At 43.0% G+C, this 18169-nt stretch overlaps 1 protein-coding gene across 4 annotated transcripts in view; it reads right to left on the bottom strand.

Annotated features, from left to right (window-relative positions):
- Positions 1–9714, bottom strand: part of B3GALNT2 (beta-1,3-N-acetylgalactosaminyltransferase 2) — a 55710-nt gene extending 45996 nt beyond the window's left edge. For 3 of the 4 annotated variants that reach the window (XR_006345237.1, XM_043924949.1, XM_043924950.1), the window contains exon 1: positions 9353–9609. Coding sequence is in view for 3 of the 4 variants with exons in the window: in XM_043924949.1 (XP_043780884.1) it covers positions 9353–9464 (112 nt within the window). In the remaining variant the exon portion in view is untranslated. Of the gene's footprint in view, positions 1–9352 lie in introns of all 4 variants that reach the window. The other variant, XM_043924948.1, reaches the window with a different exon arrangement.
- Positions 9715–18169: the final 8455 nt, after the last annotated feature.

Below are 18169 nucleotides of genomic sequence, written 5' to 3'. Positions count from 1 at the left end.
ATTAAAACAGACACACAGATCAATGGAACACAACAGAGAGCCCCAAAATAAACCCACACATATATGGTCCATTCAATTACAACAAAGGAGCCAAGAATATACCACAAGGAAAGGACAGTCTCTTAAGTAAATGATATTGGGAAAACTGGACAGCCACATGCAAAGGAATGAAACTGAACCACTAACTTACCACCATACACAAAAATCAACTCGAAATGGATTAAAAACTTGAATGTAAGACCAGACACCATAAAAGTCCTATAACAAAACACAGGCAAGTAAGCTCCTTGACGGTGATCTTTGCAATAATTTTTTTTAGATGTGACACTAAAAGCAAATGTAACAAAAACAAAAATAAGTAAATAAGACTACATCGTACTAAAAAGCTTCTGCACAGCAAAGGAAACCATCAACAAAATGAACAGGCAACCAACTGAACAGAAGATATTTACAAATCATATATCTGATTAATATCCAAAACACATTAGGAACTCATACAACTCAACAGCAAAAAAACAAAGGATCCTAGTTAAAATTGGGCAGAGGATCTGAATAGACATTTTTCCAAAGAAGACATACAGCCTGCCATCAGGTATGGGAAACGATGCTCAAAAATCACTAATCATCAGGGAAATGCAAATCAAAACCACAAGGAAATATCACCACACTTCCTGGCATGGCTATTATAAAAAAGGTAAGAAATAATACATGTTGGAGAGGATGTGGGGGAGAGGGAACTCTCGTGCACTGCTGGTGGGAATGTAAACTGATGCAGCCACTATGAAAAATAGTATGGTGGTTCCTCAAAAAATTAAAGATAGAACTCCCAATCGATCCAGCAAAACCACTACTGGATATTTATCTGAAGAAAATGAAAACTTCCACTAGAAAAGACATATGAATGGAGATGATATGCATGACAGTGAACACGGGGATGCTCACTGCAGCATTATTTGCTATAGTCAAGATATGGAAGCAACCTAAGTGTCCACTGATGGATGAATGAAGAAAATGGATTCTTTATACACGAAGGAATGTTCCTCAGCCACAAAAAAGAAGGAAATCTTGCCATTTGCAACAACACTCAAGATCCTGCAGACATTATGCTAAGTGAAGTAAGTCAGACAAAGACAGACTAATAAAACAAAACACGAAATTCATAGAGAACAGATTGGTGTTCACCAGAGGATGGGGGCAGGCATAATGGTATAAGGTACAAACATCCAGCTATAAAATAATTAAGTTCCAGGGTTGTAAAGTACAGCATGATGACAATAGTTAATAATACTGTATTGTGGAGAGTTGCCTGGTGGCCTAGTGGTTAGGATTCCAGGCTTTCACTGCTGGGGCCTGGGTTCAAACCCTCGTCAGAAAACAGATTCCACAAAGAGGGTCAAAAAAAAGCAAAACAAAACTGTATTGTATTTAAATGCTGCTAAACAGAGTAGGTCTTCAAAGTTCTCATCACAGGAAAAAGAGTGGTGACAGATGTTAACTAAATATATTATGGCTTACTATATATATTTCAGAATATACACATGTATCAAATCATTCAGCTGCACAACTGAAACTAAGGTTTGTTGGTCAATTATACCTCAATTTTAAAAAAAGCCTGTGGTTTCTTCTACCACATATCATCACTGTGTATCAGTGCAACAGATCTGCGAATACTGTGTTAGACAGTATAAAACTCAAAGTAGACAGCTCCCTGGTGGCCTAGGGGTTAGGATTCAGTGCTTTCACTGCTGTGGCCCAGGCTGCATGGCGCAACCAAGATTAAACACACAAACCCCTCCAAGTGGACGCTACGTGAGAACACAGCCCCTTTCCAGTTCCCTTCTGCACTTTTCATCACCCTCTGCTCACTGTTACAAGCACAGGGTGGCTTGTCCGAGTCTCACATCTGAAAATTGGAAAAAAAAAACAACAACAAAAAAAACCCCAAACTAAAAAGTAAACACAGGCAAAATAAGATAATGCACAGAAAAAGAAATGTAAAGAGCCAACAAACTTATGAAAAACAGCTCAACGTCACTGGAAGTCAAGTGTGAAGGACAGCAATAAGACACTAGTCTTCTCTCACATTCAAACGGACAAATATCTTCTTAAATGACAATGCCCTGATGGTTGGTATTTTCATACAGGCAGTTATTACCAGGAAAAGGCTACTCTCCTATGCTGCTGACGGGAATGTACTCTGGTACAGTATTCTGCGGGAAATTTCCCCAGGATACATCAAATACCTCAGAACTCTGTAACTGTTGTCCTTAGCTAAAAATACATTTTAAAGAAATAACCAGTGATGCATTAAAAGATCTCTATTCATCACAGAGTCATTTCTTAATAATGAAAAACTGCAAACTACATGAATACAACAAACAAGGCACTAGTTAAATAATGGTGTATCCATATGCCAGAATACTACACAGCCACTGACATTATGCTTTAAACATATCATTCAATATTGTCTACATCTTATTAAGAGAAGCAGGTTATGAGATCTATGTACATATGAGATCTATGTACATGTGTACATAGAGTGTGTTAGTTGCAGCAGTGTCCAGCTCTTTGTGACTCCCTGACTATAGTCTGCCAGGCTCCTCTGTCCATGGAACTCTCCAGGCAAGAATACCGGAGTGGAAACTTCCTTCCTACTGGAGCCATTTCCTTCTCCAGGGGGTCTTCCTGACCCCGGAATCAAACCCATGGCTCCTGCACCGCACGCAAATTCTTTACCACCTTAGCCACCAGGGAAGCCCTATGTACTACATGATTCCGTTTACATAAAGCACATAAAGCCGGCAAATCTCTGCATTAAAGATCAGGATCCTGTTACCACTCCTGGCCATGGGAGCACGAAGGAAGCCTCTAAGGTGTCGGCAGTCTTCCTGTCTTTAATCTGGGTGCTGGACACAGAACAACGCACTGGTTACAGCCTGGGAACGGAGTACGTCAAGGCTGTATACTGTCACCCTGTTTACTTAACTTATATGCAGAGTACATCATGCAAAATGCCGGGCTGGATGAAGCACAAGCTGGAATCAAGATTGCCAGGAGAAGTCTCAATAACGTTAGATATGCAGGTGACACCACCCCTATGGCAGAAAGTGAAGAGGAACTAAAGAGCCTCTTGATGAAAGTTAAAGAGGAGAGTGAAAAAGCTGGCTTAAAGCTCAACATTCAGAAAACTAAGATCATGGCATCTGGTCCCATCACTTCTGAGCAAATAGCTGGAGAAACAATGGAAACAGTGACAGACTTTATTTTCTTGGGCTCCAAAATCACTGCAGATGGTGACTTCAGTCATGAAATTAAAAGACACTTGCTCCTTGGAAGAAAAGCTATGACAAACCTAGAAAGCATAATAAAGAGCAGAGACATTACTTTGCCAACAAAGGTTCGTCTAGTAAAGTTGTTTTTTCCAGGAGTCATGTATGGATGTGAGAGCTGGACCATGAAGAAGACTGAGCACCGAAGAACTGATGCTTTTGAACTGTGGTGTTGGAGAAGACTCTTGAGAGTCCCTTGGACTGCAAGGAGATCCAATCAGTCCATCCTAAAGGAAATCACTCCTGAATATTCATTGGAAGGACTGATGCTGAAGCTCCAATACTTCGGCCACCTGATGCAAAAAGCCGAGTCACTGGAAAAGACCGTGATGCTGGGAAAGACTGAAGGCAGGAGGAGAGGGGACAACAGAGGACGAGATGGTTGGATGGCATCACGGACTCGAAGGACCTGAGTTTGAGCAAGCTCCGGGAGATGGTGAAGGACAGGGAAGCCTGACATGCTGCAGTCCATGAGGGTGCAAAGTCGGACACAACTGAGCAACTGAACAACAAATCCGGTTTGTGAAATTACATCAAGTTTACATTTATGTGCACTTTCCTGAATGTACATTATATATCAAAAAAATTTTAATACTAAATAATTCCCCAAACTTGTTTTATGTATGTACATTCAAAAACTGCCCAGTATAGATCATTTTTCTTTCTTTTTTTTAAAACTAATTTCAAAATTTTCTATAAGAAGCTTGTTTTACTTTTATAAGTAAAAAATTTAAATCATGGAATGTGAACAGATGGTCCATGAACGACAAATCCATTCATACTTTGCCAGTTTTATCCTCTTGATCCATTCCTTTAAATTACTGAGCACTTCCTACATTCACTGCTTTAGATGGCAAACATATAGCAATAAACAAATCTTCATAATGTCAAGAATCATTAAAACTATACAAAGCTCCCCAAAGGCAATGACCATTTCTCTTCTTTAATATGTAGTATACCCTGAGAGTCTGGCAATCTGCTAGCCTCTGCAATGAAAGTGGACATCGGAAATTTTATTGAAGACCAGTGGAGGTAGAATTCAAAACTGAGTGTTCAAAATAAGCTCAAAGATCCTTAAAACTGAGATTGAAATTTCCACTCTTATGTGCATGCTCTCAGATGACATCAACCACAGACAGGCAGAAACCTAGAAAATGAAGAAAACGTGCAAGTCCACCACAGATCTACTGATTAGGACAATCATTATACACACTACCAGCATGCTCTCACCAATTTCAGACGACACCCCCCTCCCCCTGCAAAAAAACCACCTCACTAGCATGGGCATTAGCCTCCATCAAACTACCACTCCTCTCTAACATTCACGGAGTGTTCACCATAAATCAGGCAGTGTTCTGGGTGTTTTATTAACAGAATCTTCACAATAACCCTATGAGGTCATCATCTTATAAATAAGGAAACCACAGAAGCGCTGAGACAAGATTAGCATTTAGGGATCATTTCAGATGAACCAGCCCTAGGTGAAACTACTAAGCAAGCTCAATTTGTCTTTGACCTTCTACTTGCCCCATGTCAGTTTCCATTTAACAAACTATGAATACCTTGAGGGCTGAGACTAAAAACCCAGCGCTCTAAGGATTTGTTGAACGGCTATGCTTCTTTCCTTTCTTGGTTTCCTTCTTCCCAAATATCCTAGAGAGAGAAGACTTCTTTTGTCACATCATTTTTCTAAGTTAACTGCTAAATTAATTCCTGCTAAGGCACAACCCAAAAGCAGCACATGAAAATCGAGATATCCTGTATCGTTCTTCTCCAGCTCAAATGGCTGGCTGTGCCTCCATAGTCCTCTCCTCACCCCAGATGCATGGGATTTCACAACAGAAGAGCTGCTTGCTCTTCATCAGCTGTTCTCCTGACCAGGTTTCACCTGTTCAAGGTCCTCTAGAACAGCGTGCCTATGTGCTAAGTCACTTCAGTCGTGTCTGACTCTTTGCGACCCTATGGACTGCAGCCCGCCAGGCTCCACTGTCCATGGGAGGATTCCCCAGGCACGAACACTGGAGTGGGTTGTCGTGCCCTCCTCCAGGGAACCTTCCCGACCCAGGGATCATACCCGGGTCTCTTAAGTCTACTGCATCGGCAGGCGGGGTCTTTACCACCAGCACCACCTAGAAAGCCCCACATTAGAACAGCACCAGACACTAACCCACTGAGTCACTGCATTCAGCTTCCTGCCGGACTGTGACCACGAGCGACCTCCCCTGACCGCTCTCCTTAACACAAGAGCACACCATTCTGTCCTCTTGCGCTGCTTTATTTTTGCCACCACACTCATCACTCTCCCCTATGACAGTGAATAATTACTTTCCTATGTTCTGTCTTCCCTTCAAAATTGTAAACTGCATGAGGGCAGGGACATTATCTTGATTACTGCTTAAATTCCACACCTACAACAGGAGTTGGCAGTGAGGCAGCTCTCAAACATTTGCAGGGTCAGCTGCAAGTTAGAGAGGCTTTTTTAATATTCAGGGGAGATAAATCTCCCTTTTGAAAAATACTGCCATGACTTAATGAAACTGAAGACAGACAAAGAGGCAGAAAAGAGAACAAAAATGAAACTTAAAATGTAAATACAAGGGACGAATACTAACAAACTTTTGGGTTTTCTCTCTCACTTTAGGCTTAAGGGATAAGGGCTGAAATGTAAAAATGCTCAAATGTTTTAGTTTGAACTGGTGACAACATGATGAGAAAAGGATCTGTGGGAAATTTTAGCAATTGAGATGCTTCTATTGTTTTTAGTTTCAAAAGTACCAAAAGTGCAAAAGGAAAAGTTAGGACTCTCCAAGGTTTCACTTAGATTAAAATACTCTATTTACTATTTGACTGGATGTACAATATCCATTTAAAGTCAAAGTTAACTTACACAGCTAGTACTGAACTCCTCACTGAGAGCTGTGTCCCTTTCCAAGGTCCCCTTCCTCCTTTCCTTAATCTAGCCTGGTCTCACAAGATGACAGATAAGGCAGCATCAAAACTAATGGAGGGGGGTAAAACTTAACTCTTAAAACGAAAAAAACTGTTTACAAAGTTACTTTTAATACTTTGAGGTGAGCCCACAGGAATTAAAAAAAAAAAACAAAAAAAAAACTAGGAAGGAGTAACCCCTTTACCCCCAAGAGTGGTCCAGGGAAGACTGGCTTCTTGAGTGGAAGGTACCACAAGAGAGACAAGAGAGACCCAGTGTAGACTCAGGGCAAAGGGCGTGCCTTTGGGGCTGGGAGCACTATGAGAAAATGTGAGCATGGTGGGACAAGTTCCAGGAACAAAGACAAGCATCAAGAGGGTTGGATATGAAGCCATAAAACTTACAGACTGGAGCAAATAATTTTTAACACAAAAGACCCCAAATAGCCAAAACAATCTTAAGAAAGAAGAACAGAGCTGGAGGAATGAGGCTCCCTGACTTCAGACTACACTACAAAGCTACAGTCATCAAAATAGTATGGTAGTGGGACAAAAACAGACACATGCATCAGTGGGAAGAGAGAGCCCAGAAATAAACGCACACACTTATGGTCCATAATCTATGACAAAGGAGGCAAGATGAGACAATGGGAAAAAAATCTCTTCAGTAAGTGGTGCTGGGAAAATCGCACAGCCACATGTAAAAGAACAAAATCAGAACATTCTCTAACACCATAAACAAAAATAAACTCAGAATGGATTAAAGACCTAATGTAAGATTCAGTTCAGTCGCTCAGTTGTGTGTGACTCTTTGCCACCTCATGGACCGCAGCACACCAGGCCTCCTTGTCCATCACCAACTCCCGGAGTGTACTCAAACTCATGTCCATCGAGTTGGAGATGCCATCCAACCATCTCATCCTCTGTCATCCCCTTCTCCTCCCGCCCTTAATCTTTCCCAGCATCAGGGTCTTTTCAAATGAGTCAGTTCTTCGTATCAGGTGGCCAAAGTATTGGCGTTTCAGCTTCAACATCAGTCCTTCCAATGAAAATTCAGGACTGATTTCCTTTAGGATTGACTGGTTGAATCTCCTTGCAGTCCAAGGGATCTCAAGAGACTTCTCCGACACCACAGTATATAATCTTACATATAATCTAATGTAAGATTAGATACTATAAAACTCTTTGAGGAAAAAACAGGCAGAACACTCTTTGCCATAAATCACAGCAATATGTTTTTGAATCCATCTCCTAAAGGAAATAAAAGCAGAAATAAACAAATGGGATCTAATTAAACTTAAAAGCTTTTGCACACCAAAGGAAACCACTGACAGAAACAAAAAGCCAATCTACTGAATAGGAGAAAATATTTACAAACAATATGACCAATGAGTGATTGACATCCAACATATATAAACAGCTCATACAATTCACCATCAAAAAGCAACCCAATTAAAAAATGGGCAGAAGAACTGGAGACACTTTTCCAAAGAGGAAATGCAGATGGCCAACAGGCACATGAAAAGATGCTCAAGATCCCTAATCATTAGGGAACTGCAAATCAAAATCACATAGAGATATCACTCCACACTTGTCAGAAAGGCTATCATCTAAAAGAATACAGTGTTTTTGCATGTTTATGGACCCTAAAAGATATTTAGGTCATAAATATCCCAAGTACACTCTAAAAATAAATTCCAGTAGAGCTCACTCATCAAACCAAAAAAAAAAAAAAAAAAAAACTTGTAAAATACAAACACAATGAATCTTACAGAGCATTATATATATATATATATGTGCTCTATATATATAGCACTCTTTCCTCAGGCCCATTTACAAAAGTCTAAAAAAAGAAAACAAAAACAAAATCCTAACCTGTTAAGTAAAATGTCCTGAAATGCTGCTCTTTCATTAAATCATTTAAATAGTATCTTAATTCTATTCAGGTCACACAAACAGTCTTTTCAAAGAGCTTGTAGCTTGTCTAAGAGAAAAGGATTTTAAGAGAGTGTTACCAGAATAAAGAACTCCAATTATAACAATGAGACTGCTTTGAGGATTGCCAAATTAGTTTCTATACTTTCTACTTCTAAGTTAAGGCACAGAGCCATCTCAGGATTGCAAATATTCAATTCTAATCCTTAAAAATACTGCACAAGCAAACAACTGTCTTGGGAAGAAGTGGTAAGAAAAAAATTCCCAATGTAGTTAAAAACCAAAATGACTATTATCTCATCTTTACAACAGCCTTCCAGGCTTTTTTATATAATATGTCCTAGGGCAAGCCCTTAAAAAAGAAGACAAGAAAAAAAAAAAGAAACCTTAAGTCTTAGGAGCGGTGGAATTCATTAACAGCAAATCCACTGGGCTGTGGGCAAAGCATTCTATTTATCAGGCTGTGAAGCGAACATAAAGGTTTTCCCACGAAAGAAAAACTTTTAGAGCAAACGGTTAACATAGTTAAAGAACTCGATACTATCGTGTATGTTTCATTAGCAGGCTTTGCAAAGGAAACTCCCAGGAACAACTCCACTCACAGCCATTCCCTACTTCATGCCTAAATTTGTTCAACAGACTTACATCAGAGTTTTCAAAGAATACAAACTGCAATACCTTTTTAAAGCAAACTTATTCCTTAAAAGCAAAACCCAGCCACCTTTTAAAACACGCACAAAAGTGATCCCTGGCCCGAAGACCTCAAAGTCTTGACCGAATAAGACCAACAATTTGGGCAGGAAAAAAGCAACCTGGTAGCCCCTCGATGGGCTGACCAGCAGCCGCTCGGGGCAGAAGGACCCATGGGACATTGCTCCCGGACAGGCGCCGGGCGGCCCGGGCCAGGCCTGGGGACAGCCGGAGGACTCGCGGTCGCGTGCACCGGCCTTGTGGCCATTGAGAAACGCGGGGAGGTGGGAAGCGCCCTCAAATTTGCCCGATGTTAACACCCCGCGGATAAAGAGGGTTATTTGTTTCATCTGCGGACCTTCGCGTCGGGCCGCCCTCCCCCCAGTCCGGGACCCGCGAAGGAAGCCGCCGGGAGGCTCGGAGCTGGCCTCCCCGCCTCGGGGCTGCCCGGCCCGGCCCCAGGTCCTCACCTGCCGGGCCAGCCCCCGAGGCGCGGGCGGGCGGCGGGGAGCGCAGCCGCAGCCAGAGGTGCAGCGCGGCCCCGAGCACACACGGGCACAGCAGCACCAGCCAGTTTCGCATTGGCCGCCCCCGCCGGCTCCACCTCGCGCCCCCGCCGCGCGCCGGGCTCTCCCGCGTCCCGGTGGAGAGAGAGGGGACCTGCAAGTCGGGAGGCCCAGGCGCAGCGGCCGACTCCCGCACGACCACTCCGGGGACACCCGCCCTCGCGCCCGCCGCCGTCTAGGTTCCTCTCGGCTCCAGGGCCCGCGACTCACGTTCCTCCGACCGCGGGCGGCGGAGGATCAGCCGGTCGGAGCCCCGCCTCCTCCGCTGGGCCTTCCCCCAGCCCCGCCTACCTTTTCTCTCGCTTGCCCCGCCCCCTTCTCTCAGCCCCACCCGCTCCCACAGCTAGCCGGGAGTTGAAGTCCCACCCTGGGCTCAAGAAAGGAGTGCACCAATCATTCCGGGGCTGATAAACCATATTTCCCATAATCCTAAGAGCTCGCTTCCGTCACTCGGCCGTCGCGAAGGCGAAGCGCGAGCATGCCCACATAGAGCATGCCCGTAACCTTCCTCGAGGCCTACTGCCCCCCGATGGCCGAGCAGAGGTAGTGCGGGACCGCCCTTAACCAGAGAGGGAAACACAGCTGAGGTGAAGTGTGCTGACAGCCTAAGGTGTAGAGGCTTAAGACTCTTCCTTTAAATCACACAGGGCTTCCTTATGCCGAATGCTAGCCTTGAGTGGGCGATGGGATCTTGCTGACGTCTCCTGGGCGCGGAGATCGGGGCGAGGCAGCCCAGTTGCCATCAGCTGTGAATCATCCAGTTTTAGTCCTGGTGCAGCGTGTCCCCGGCTCTTTGCCCTGTCCTGTCCTCTAGGAACTCCGTATGACTAAGATCGCGCCTAGGAGTTCAGTTGTGGAGTACGACAGTGACGGTCCAATCGAGGGTAAAATTCCACGTGCCCCGGTAAAATTCCACTGGCGCTGGGAAGTTGCAAGTAGAACGAGGTGCAGGCAAGCACAGCTGCTGCAGTGCGTGAGCCGGGAGAACGCGGGCTCCGAGACCCCTGTGCGCAGGACCCCTGCCGCGCTCCCTAGGGACGAAGTGCTGCCCGTCGGCCTGAGGGCTTGGCCCCTCCGGCTCGCCTCTGGTCAAACGCACGAGTGCCGTGGTTGAAGCAGTGAGTGAAGGGGCGAGAGGGTTAAGCTACCGATGTTAAGAAGGAGAGGGTGAAAACGAGCGCCTGGCTTATGGTGTTCCGTTTATTTGTGTTTAAGGTTTCCCACATTGTGGAAACAGAAGATAACTACGGGGTTGACCAAAAATTTCGGTTTAAGTAAAAATAAAAGACGCGTTTTTCATTTCTACCAAGGACTCTATTAAACATTCTCACTAACCAAAGGAACATTTTGGCCAACCCAATATATTGTTGGAAAAAGCCTTGGTTGAAAGCCACAGAAAATCCACTCAAACAGGCTTAAGGGATAAAGGGTAATTTATTCAAGTCACTGAACAGGCCAGGAGGAGAGGTCTTAGGCACCGTCAGTACCATAGTCTCACTGAGTGGCAATTTAACTTCAGTAATTAAAATTACTTTTTATTTGATTGTCTTGTAATATGGTCTGTATTACGTTTAAAATTTGTTTTAATTGTTGTATAAAAGCTATAAGCCTAAGGAGTTTATACTGTATGTTTGTACTATTTAAGTAAAATAATAAAAATAATTTAATTAATATAGGGTCAGAAGTAATTTTTTCATCTTAAAGGAATTTGTATATTTGTTAGTTGTCTTATTTTATTATATCTCTATTTATTAAGGGCTTCCCTGATAGCTCAGTTGGTAAAGAATCTGTCTGCAATGCAGGAGACCCAGTTCGATTCCTGGGTCGGGAAGATCCACTGGAGAAGGGATAGGCTACCCATTCCAGTATTCTTGGGCTTTCCTTGTGACTCAGCTGGTAAAAAAATCAGCCTGCAGTGAGGGAGACCTGGGTTCGATCCCTGGGTTGGAAGATCCCCTGGAGAAGGTGACAGCTACCCACTCCAGTATGCTGGCCTGGAGAATTCCATGGACTGTATAGTCCATGGGGTCGCAGAGTCGGACACAACTGAGCGACTTTCACTTCATGAGTCATCTACCGCCTATGGGGTCGCGCAGAGTCTGACACGACTGAAGTGACTTAGCAGCAGTCATCTCTTGCTACCTAACAAATTACTCCAAAACTCTTAAAAGACAACAGTCATTTCTTATGCCTCACAGGCGGGAGGAGAAGGGGACAACAGAGGATGAGATGGCTGGATGGCATCACCGACTCGATGGGCATGAGTCTGAGTAAACTCCAGGAGTTTGTGATGGACAGGGAGGCCTGGCGTGCTGTGATTCACGGGGTCGCAAAGAGTCGGACACGACTGAGCGACTGAACTGAACTGAACAGTTTCTGTGGGTCAGGAATTGAGGAACTAAATTTTGCTTCAGGATCTCCCATAAAGTTGCAGGCAGAGGTCAGCTGGGGCTGTGATCATCTGAAGGCCTGACTGGTGCTGGAGAACCCACTTCCTGGGTTGCTCACTTCCATGCCTGGCAAGTTGGTGCTCTCTTTTGACCTTTCTAAGTGGGTCTTTCCAACGAGCTGCCTCAGAGTCTCCACACCATGGCAGCTTGCTTCCTAAGAGCTGGAGACCCGAGAGACCAGTGTAGATGGCACAGTGCCTTTTATGATGAGTGCTGGATGACATGCACGGTCACTTCTGCAAGATTCTATTGGTCACACAAACCAGCCTTGATTCACTGTGGGAGTGACCACATGAGTGTGGAGACCAGGAGGCAAGGATGACTGGGGGTCACCTTTGTTGTTGTTCGGTTGCTAAGTTGTTGCTTACTCTTTACGACCCCATGAACTGTAGCATGCCAGACTTCCCTGTCCTTCACTATCTCCCAGAGTTTGCTCAGATTCATGTCCATTCAGTCAATGATGCCAACCAACCATCTCATCCTCTGTTACCCTCTTCCCCTCTTGCCCTCAGTCTTTCCCAGCATCAGGATCTTTTCCAGTGAGTCAGTTCTTCACAAATCAGGTGGTCAAAGTATTGGAGCTTCAGCTTCAGCATCAGTCCTTCCAGTGAATATTCAGGATTGATTGCCTTTAGGATTGACTAATTTGATCTTCTTGCTGTCCAAGTGACTCTCAAGAGTCTTCTCCAGCACCATTAGTTTGAAAGCATCAATTCTTCGGCACTCAGCCTTCTTTATGGTTCAAATCTCACATTCTATATATAACTACTGGAAAAACCAAGTGGGCATGTATGTGCTAGGTTTTGACTATATGGATCTTTGTTGGCAAAGTGATATCTCTGCTTCTTAGCTTCTTAATATGCTGCCTAGTTTTGTCATAGCTTTTTTCCAAGGAGCAAGTGACTTTTAATTTCATGGCTGTGTTCACCGTCTGCAGTGATTTTGGAGCCCAAGAAAATAAAATCTATCAGTTTCCACTTTTTCTCCATCTGTTTGCCATGAAGTGGTGGGATGGGAATGCCATGATCTTCGTTTTCTGAATGTTGAGTTTTAAGTCAGCTTTTTCACTCTCCTTCACCCTCATCAAGATAGTTCCTCTTTGCCTTCTGCCATTAGAGTGGTAACATCTACATTTCTGAGGTTGTTGATATTTCTCCTGGCAATCTTGATTCCAGCTTGTGAGTCATCCAGTCCAGCATTTTGCATGATGTACTCTGCATATAAATTAAATAAGCAGGATGACAATATACAGCCTTGATGTACTCCTTTCCCAATTTTGAACCAGTCCATTGTTCCATGTCTGGTTCTAACTGTTGCTTCTTACCCTGCATACAGGTATCTCAAGAGACAGGTAAGGTGGTCTGGCATTCCCATCTCTTTTAAGAATTTTCCACAGGGTCACCTTAGATGCAGGGTACTGCAATATACTGGGCAAATCTGAGAAACACTACTATTTCTAAGGTCATGCAGTGGTGAAGAATCTGCCTGCCAATGCAGGTGATGCAAGAGACATGGGTTCAGTCACTGGGTCAGGAAGATCTCTTGGAGTAGGAAATGGCAACCTGCTCCATGTTCTTGCCTGGAAAATTCCATGGACAGAGGAGCCTGGCAGGCTACAGTTCTTGGGGTTGTAAAGAGTTGTACCCGACTGAATGTGCGCGCGCACACGCACACACACTCTGATTCTAAACAGTCCGGGGAGTCTTTGTGTGTGTGTGTTACTCAGACGTGTCTGACTCTTTGCAACGCTATGGAGTGTAGTCCGCCAGGCTCCTCTGTTCATAGGATTCTCCAGGCTTCAGGGCACCAACATATTCTTCATGGCCCCTAAAAGCCCTAAAGACAAGAAAGAACAATTTGTCATCCTGTGGGAAACATGGAATTAGTAGGGTGTGATCATTGTCACCAATATCAGTGTGCCCTTGTCCCAGAATAAGGAAGGAGATAATGTCATGTCTAGAATTTCTTTTTTTTTTTGGTCGCTCCTCACAACCCATGGAATCTTAGTTCCCAGACCAGGGATTGAACCTGTGCCCCCTGCAGTGGATGCGCAGAGTCCTAACCACTAGACCACCAAGTAAGTCCCTACTATGCTTACCTGCTTTCTATATTTTAATTAAGGAAATTGTCAGAAAGTAACAATTGGTTGTTACTAAGGGCGTCCTGCTTTTTAATCTTCAGAAAGTCAGTAAAATGCCTCTCTTAAAATCCTAAAATTTTCATTGTGTGATTAAAGAATTATAATGAGCTAACCCCAAAAGAGGTATAATCCCCAATTTAGGTAGATCTATTAATTCATCAAATACTTACTTAGCACCTACTATGTGCCAGGCAATTTTGTAGGTGCTTGCAATAAATTTATGAACAAAAACAAAGGTCCCTGTCCTGTGATGGTGGGGGCGGGGGGCAGAAGACAGACTATAGATATAATCAAGAAACACATTTTACCAGCATGCGCTACAGAAAATATGAAAAGTAGAACAGGGACAGGAAATTGGGAATGTGGGACTGAAATGGGGCGGATTGTAGTATTAAATAGCAGTATTTAAACAGCTGTTCAGAATTAGTGAGCATTAAAGGGAGGAATAAACCAAAGCATCCTAATATATTAACTAATCACCATGTTCCTTCCAACTACCAAGATGCTTTAACCTACAGGGGAAACGTCACTGGTGTCTGGCAGGCCTATAACAGAGTTATGAGTAACTTTTTAGCATCTTCAGATATCACCACAGTGAGAGTGGCCTGTATCACCTGTTGACAGGACCAGTCACCCTTCTACCTCCTCGTTATCTTTTATCACCTGATAAACTTAAGACTAAAGTGAGTAAAGCGCATAAGAGATGATAAACTACAATGGAAAAGAACATTGAGAAAAGAATGCCTATTTATGTATAACTGAATCACACTGCCGTACAGCGGAAATTAACACAACAGGGACTTCCCTGGTGGTCCAGTGGCTAAGACTCCGGCTCCCGGCCACAGAACTGAGTCCCCGCATGCCACAGCTAAGAGTGTGCATGCAGCAGCTTAGAGTTCCCATGCCCCAACGAAGATGGAAGATTTTGAGTGCTGCAACTAAGACCTCATGCAGCCAAATAAGTAAATATTTTTTAAAAAGAGAAAGTAACGCAACATTGTAAATCAACTATACTTCAATTAAAAAAAAACAAAAAGCCCTGACAAAAGGGCTTCCCTGGTAGTTCACTGGTTAAGAATCCAGCTTGCAATGCAGGGGACACCAGCAGATCCCCAGTCCAGGAAGATCCCACATGCCACAGGGCAGCTAAGCCTGTGAGCTGCAACAACTGGGCCCACACGCAGCAACTACTGAGGCTGAGCGCCCTAGAGGCCATGCTCCACAGCAAGAGAAGCCGCCACGATGAGAAGCCCGTGCCCCACAGCTGGAGAGGAGCCCCAGCTTGCTGCAACTAGAGAAAGCCCCCACGCTGCACCCAAGACCCAGTGCAGCCAAAAATAAATAAGTATTTTTCTAAATTGAAAAAAAAAATTGGTCAAAAAAAGATCATGAGAGAGACAATCTGTATACTGGGAAGAACAAAAAATGTCAAACGCAGAGATGATGTGGACAGTCTGTGGAGTTAAGGTGCTCCTCGTCTAAGATGGGAACAAGATAACAGAGAATAAGAGTTAGGGAGAGGCAGACCAGCGAGGCTTGCTCACTCTGACTGCAATTCAGAGTGAGCAAGTGAGCAGTGCTACGAGAAGGGAACCCGGACTGTGATGGCAGCAAAAAGGAGGAGGCATTGGGCCCACCCCAAGGCACCCCGGAGGAGGCTATCCCTTGAAAACATAGGGCTGGGCCTTGAAGAGACCAGTTAGCCAGGCCAGAGGGGGAGAAGGGCATTCAGGAGCATCCCAGGCAAAAATAAACAAAACAGCAAGAAAACAACCCCAAGACAGTGTTGACATGGCAATTAGGCAAATGCAAGCAATTTGGCAGGACCATAGGAAAGTTTGGACTAGGAAATGGTGAGAAAGTGAAGAGAAGGCCCAGGCTAGATCATGATTATACGCTATGCTAAGGAATTTGGATTTTATCCTGAAGGCTCTGGGGAAGAATTTTTTTCTGACTACAAAAAGTTGCACAAAATTATAAAAGGGAGTTTGGAAAATACAGAAAAATATAAGGAAGAGATTCTTTTTTTTTCCCACTGCACTACAAAGCATTCAGGATCTTAGTTCCCCAACCAGGAATCAAACCCATGCCCCCTGAAGTGGAAGCTCAGAGTCTTAACCACTGGTTAAAGAAAGTTCCTTTTTCTGTTTTTTTTTAAGAGAAGAAATTATATCACACCAAATACAAATCATATATTGCTTTTTCCATTAAAATTTTGCTATCATACTATAAATAACAAATTTACATCCACTTATTTTCACCTAACATATAAACATTTTCATATTTAATTAGGAGTCTTAGAAAATATAACTTAATTGAGTAATCATTTGTCTACACTACCTGGTCCCCTATTATTGGACATACAGGTAACACCCACTTTTCTCCTATAATAAATGATATTGGCACTTCTGTGCATAATACTTCACCCACATTTTGGATGATTTCTTTTTTAAATATTATTTTAAGGCTCTTTGTTCATGCTGGCATTGTATCAACATGTATGTCTTCCTTTAATAAGTACATTTCTATCTCATTCTACCTACATTAGCATTAAAAAAATTTTTAATTCAAGGAGCAAAGTATTTTTTCATCAATGAAATTAAATATTTTTATGTTTATTAGGTGCTTCTATTTCTTTGTAAATTACCTGTGTATTTTGCCTTTAATCTATTTGTAAGAGCCCTTTATATATTAATGATATTAACCCTTTTTATTTACATTTGTTAAAAATAGTTTTCTTATTGTCTTTTAATGACTTTTGATATATAAAACATTTAAAACTTTTATGAATTCAAATCATCAATATTTTCATTTTCCCATATTTTAGGACATTTCTAACCATAAGATCTGATCAATATAGGCGTATCTCAGAAATGTTGTGGGTTCTGTCTCAGACCGCTCATATTGCAATAAAGCAAGTCACACATATGTTTTGGGTTCCCAGTGCATATAAAAGTTATGTTTATACTATGCTGTAGCCTATTAAGCATGCAATGTATTATCTCTAAAAGAATATTCATAGTTTAATTAACAAATATTTTGTTGCTATAAAATGCAAACTATCATCTCACAACTTAGGGTTTGGATAAATACCCGGAAGTGGAATTGCTGGATCATATGATACTTCTATTTTTAATTTTTTGAGGAAACTATACTGCTTTTCATAGTGACTTGGGGCTTCCCTGGCGGCTCAGAGGTTAAAGCGTCTGCCTGCAATGTGGGAGACCCAGGTTTGATCCCTGGGTCGGGAAGATCCCCTGGAGAAGGAAATGGCAATCCACTCCAGTATTCTTGCCTGGAGAATCCCATGGACAGAGGAGCCTGGTGGGCTACAGTCCACGGGGTCGCAAAGAGTTGGACACGACTAAACGACTTCACTTTCATCAATTTACACTCTTACCAATAGCGCACAAGGGTTCCTTTTCTCCATATCCTCACCAACACTTGCTATTTCTTGTCTTTTTTTTTTTTCTTGTCTTTTTGATGATAACCATCTAACATGTGTCAGGTGACATGTCATTGTGGTTTTGATTTGCATTTCCCTGATGATCAGTCATATTGGTCATGTTTTCAGGTACCTACTGGCCATCTTTTTGTCTTCTTTGGAAAAAATTGTCTATTCAGATCCTTTGAATAGAGTCTAGTTCTTATTTGCCAACCAATGAAGTAAAAATTACCCTTGAAAATCTCTTAAATAGCCAAAATAGTATGTGTGATTTTGTGTATGCAAAAATCTGTGGATTTTTTCTTCTAATTCTTTATCATTAATGTTTCTCTGTAGCTCTTCATTCACTTTCTTCCCTAAGGAAACCATCTTGCTTAGTCACTTAAACAATAAGTTTAATTCTTTGGGCTTATAGTTGCTGCTGCTGCTTTCACTCACTAAGTCATGTCTGACTGTTTGCAACCCCATGGTCTGCCAAGCTCCTCTCTCCATGGGATTTCCCAACAAGAATACTGGAGTGGGCTGCCATTTCCTTCTTCAGGGGGTCTTCCTGGACCAGGGGTTGGACCTGCGTCTCCTGGTTGGCAGGTGGGTTCTCAACCACTGAGCCACCTGGGAAGCCCAGGCTAATAGCTAGGAAACCTTTAAAACTAGTCAGATGTTCTTTTCAAGGGTTTCAGGACTAC

The sequence above is a fragment of the Cervus elaphus genome, chromosome 15 (genome assembly GCF_910594005.1).
Source record: "Cervus elaphus chromosome 15, mCerEla1.1, whole genome shotgun sequence".
NCBI lineage: Eukaryota > Metazoa > Chordata > Mammalia > Artiodactyla > Cervidae > Cervus > Cervus elaphus.
This window is presented reverse-complemented; position numbering and strand designations above follow the sequence as displayed.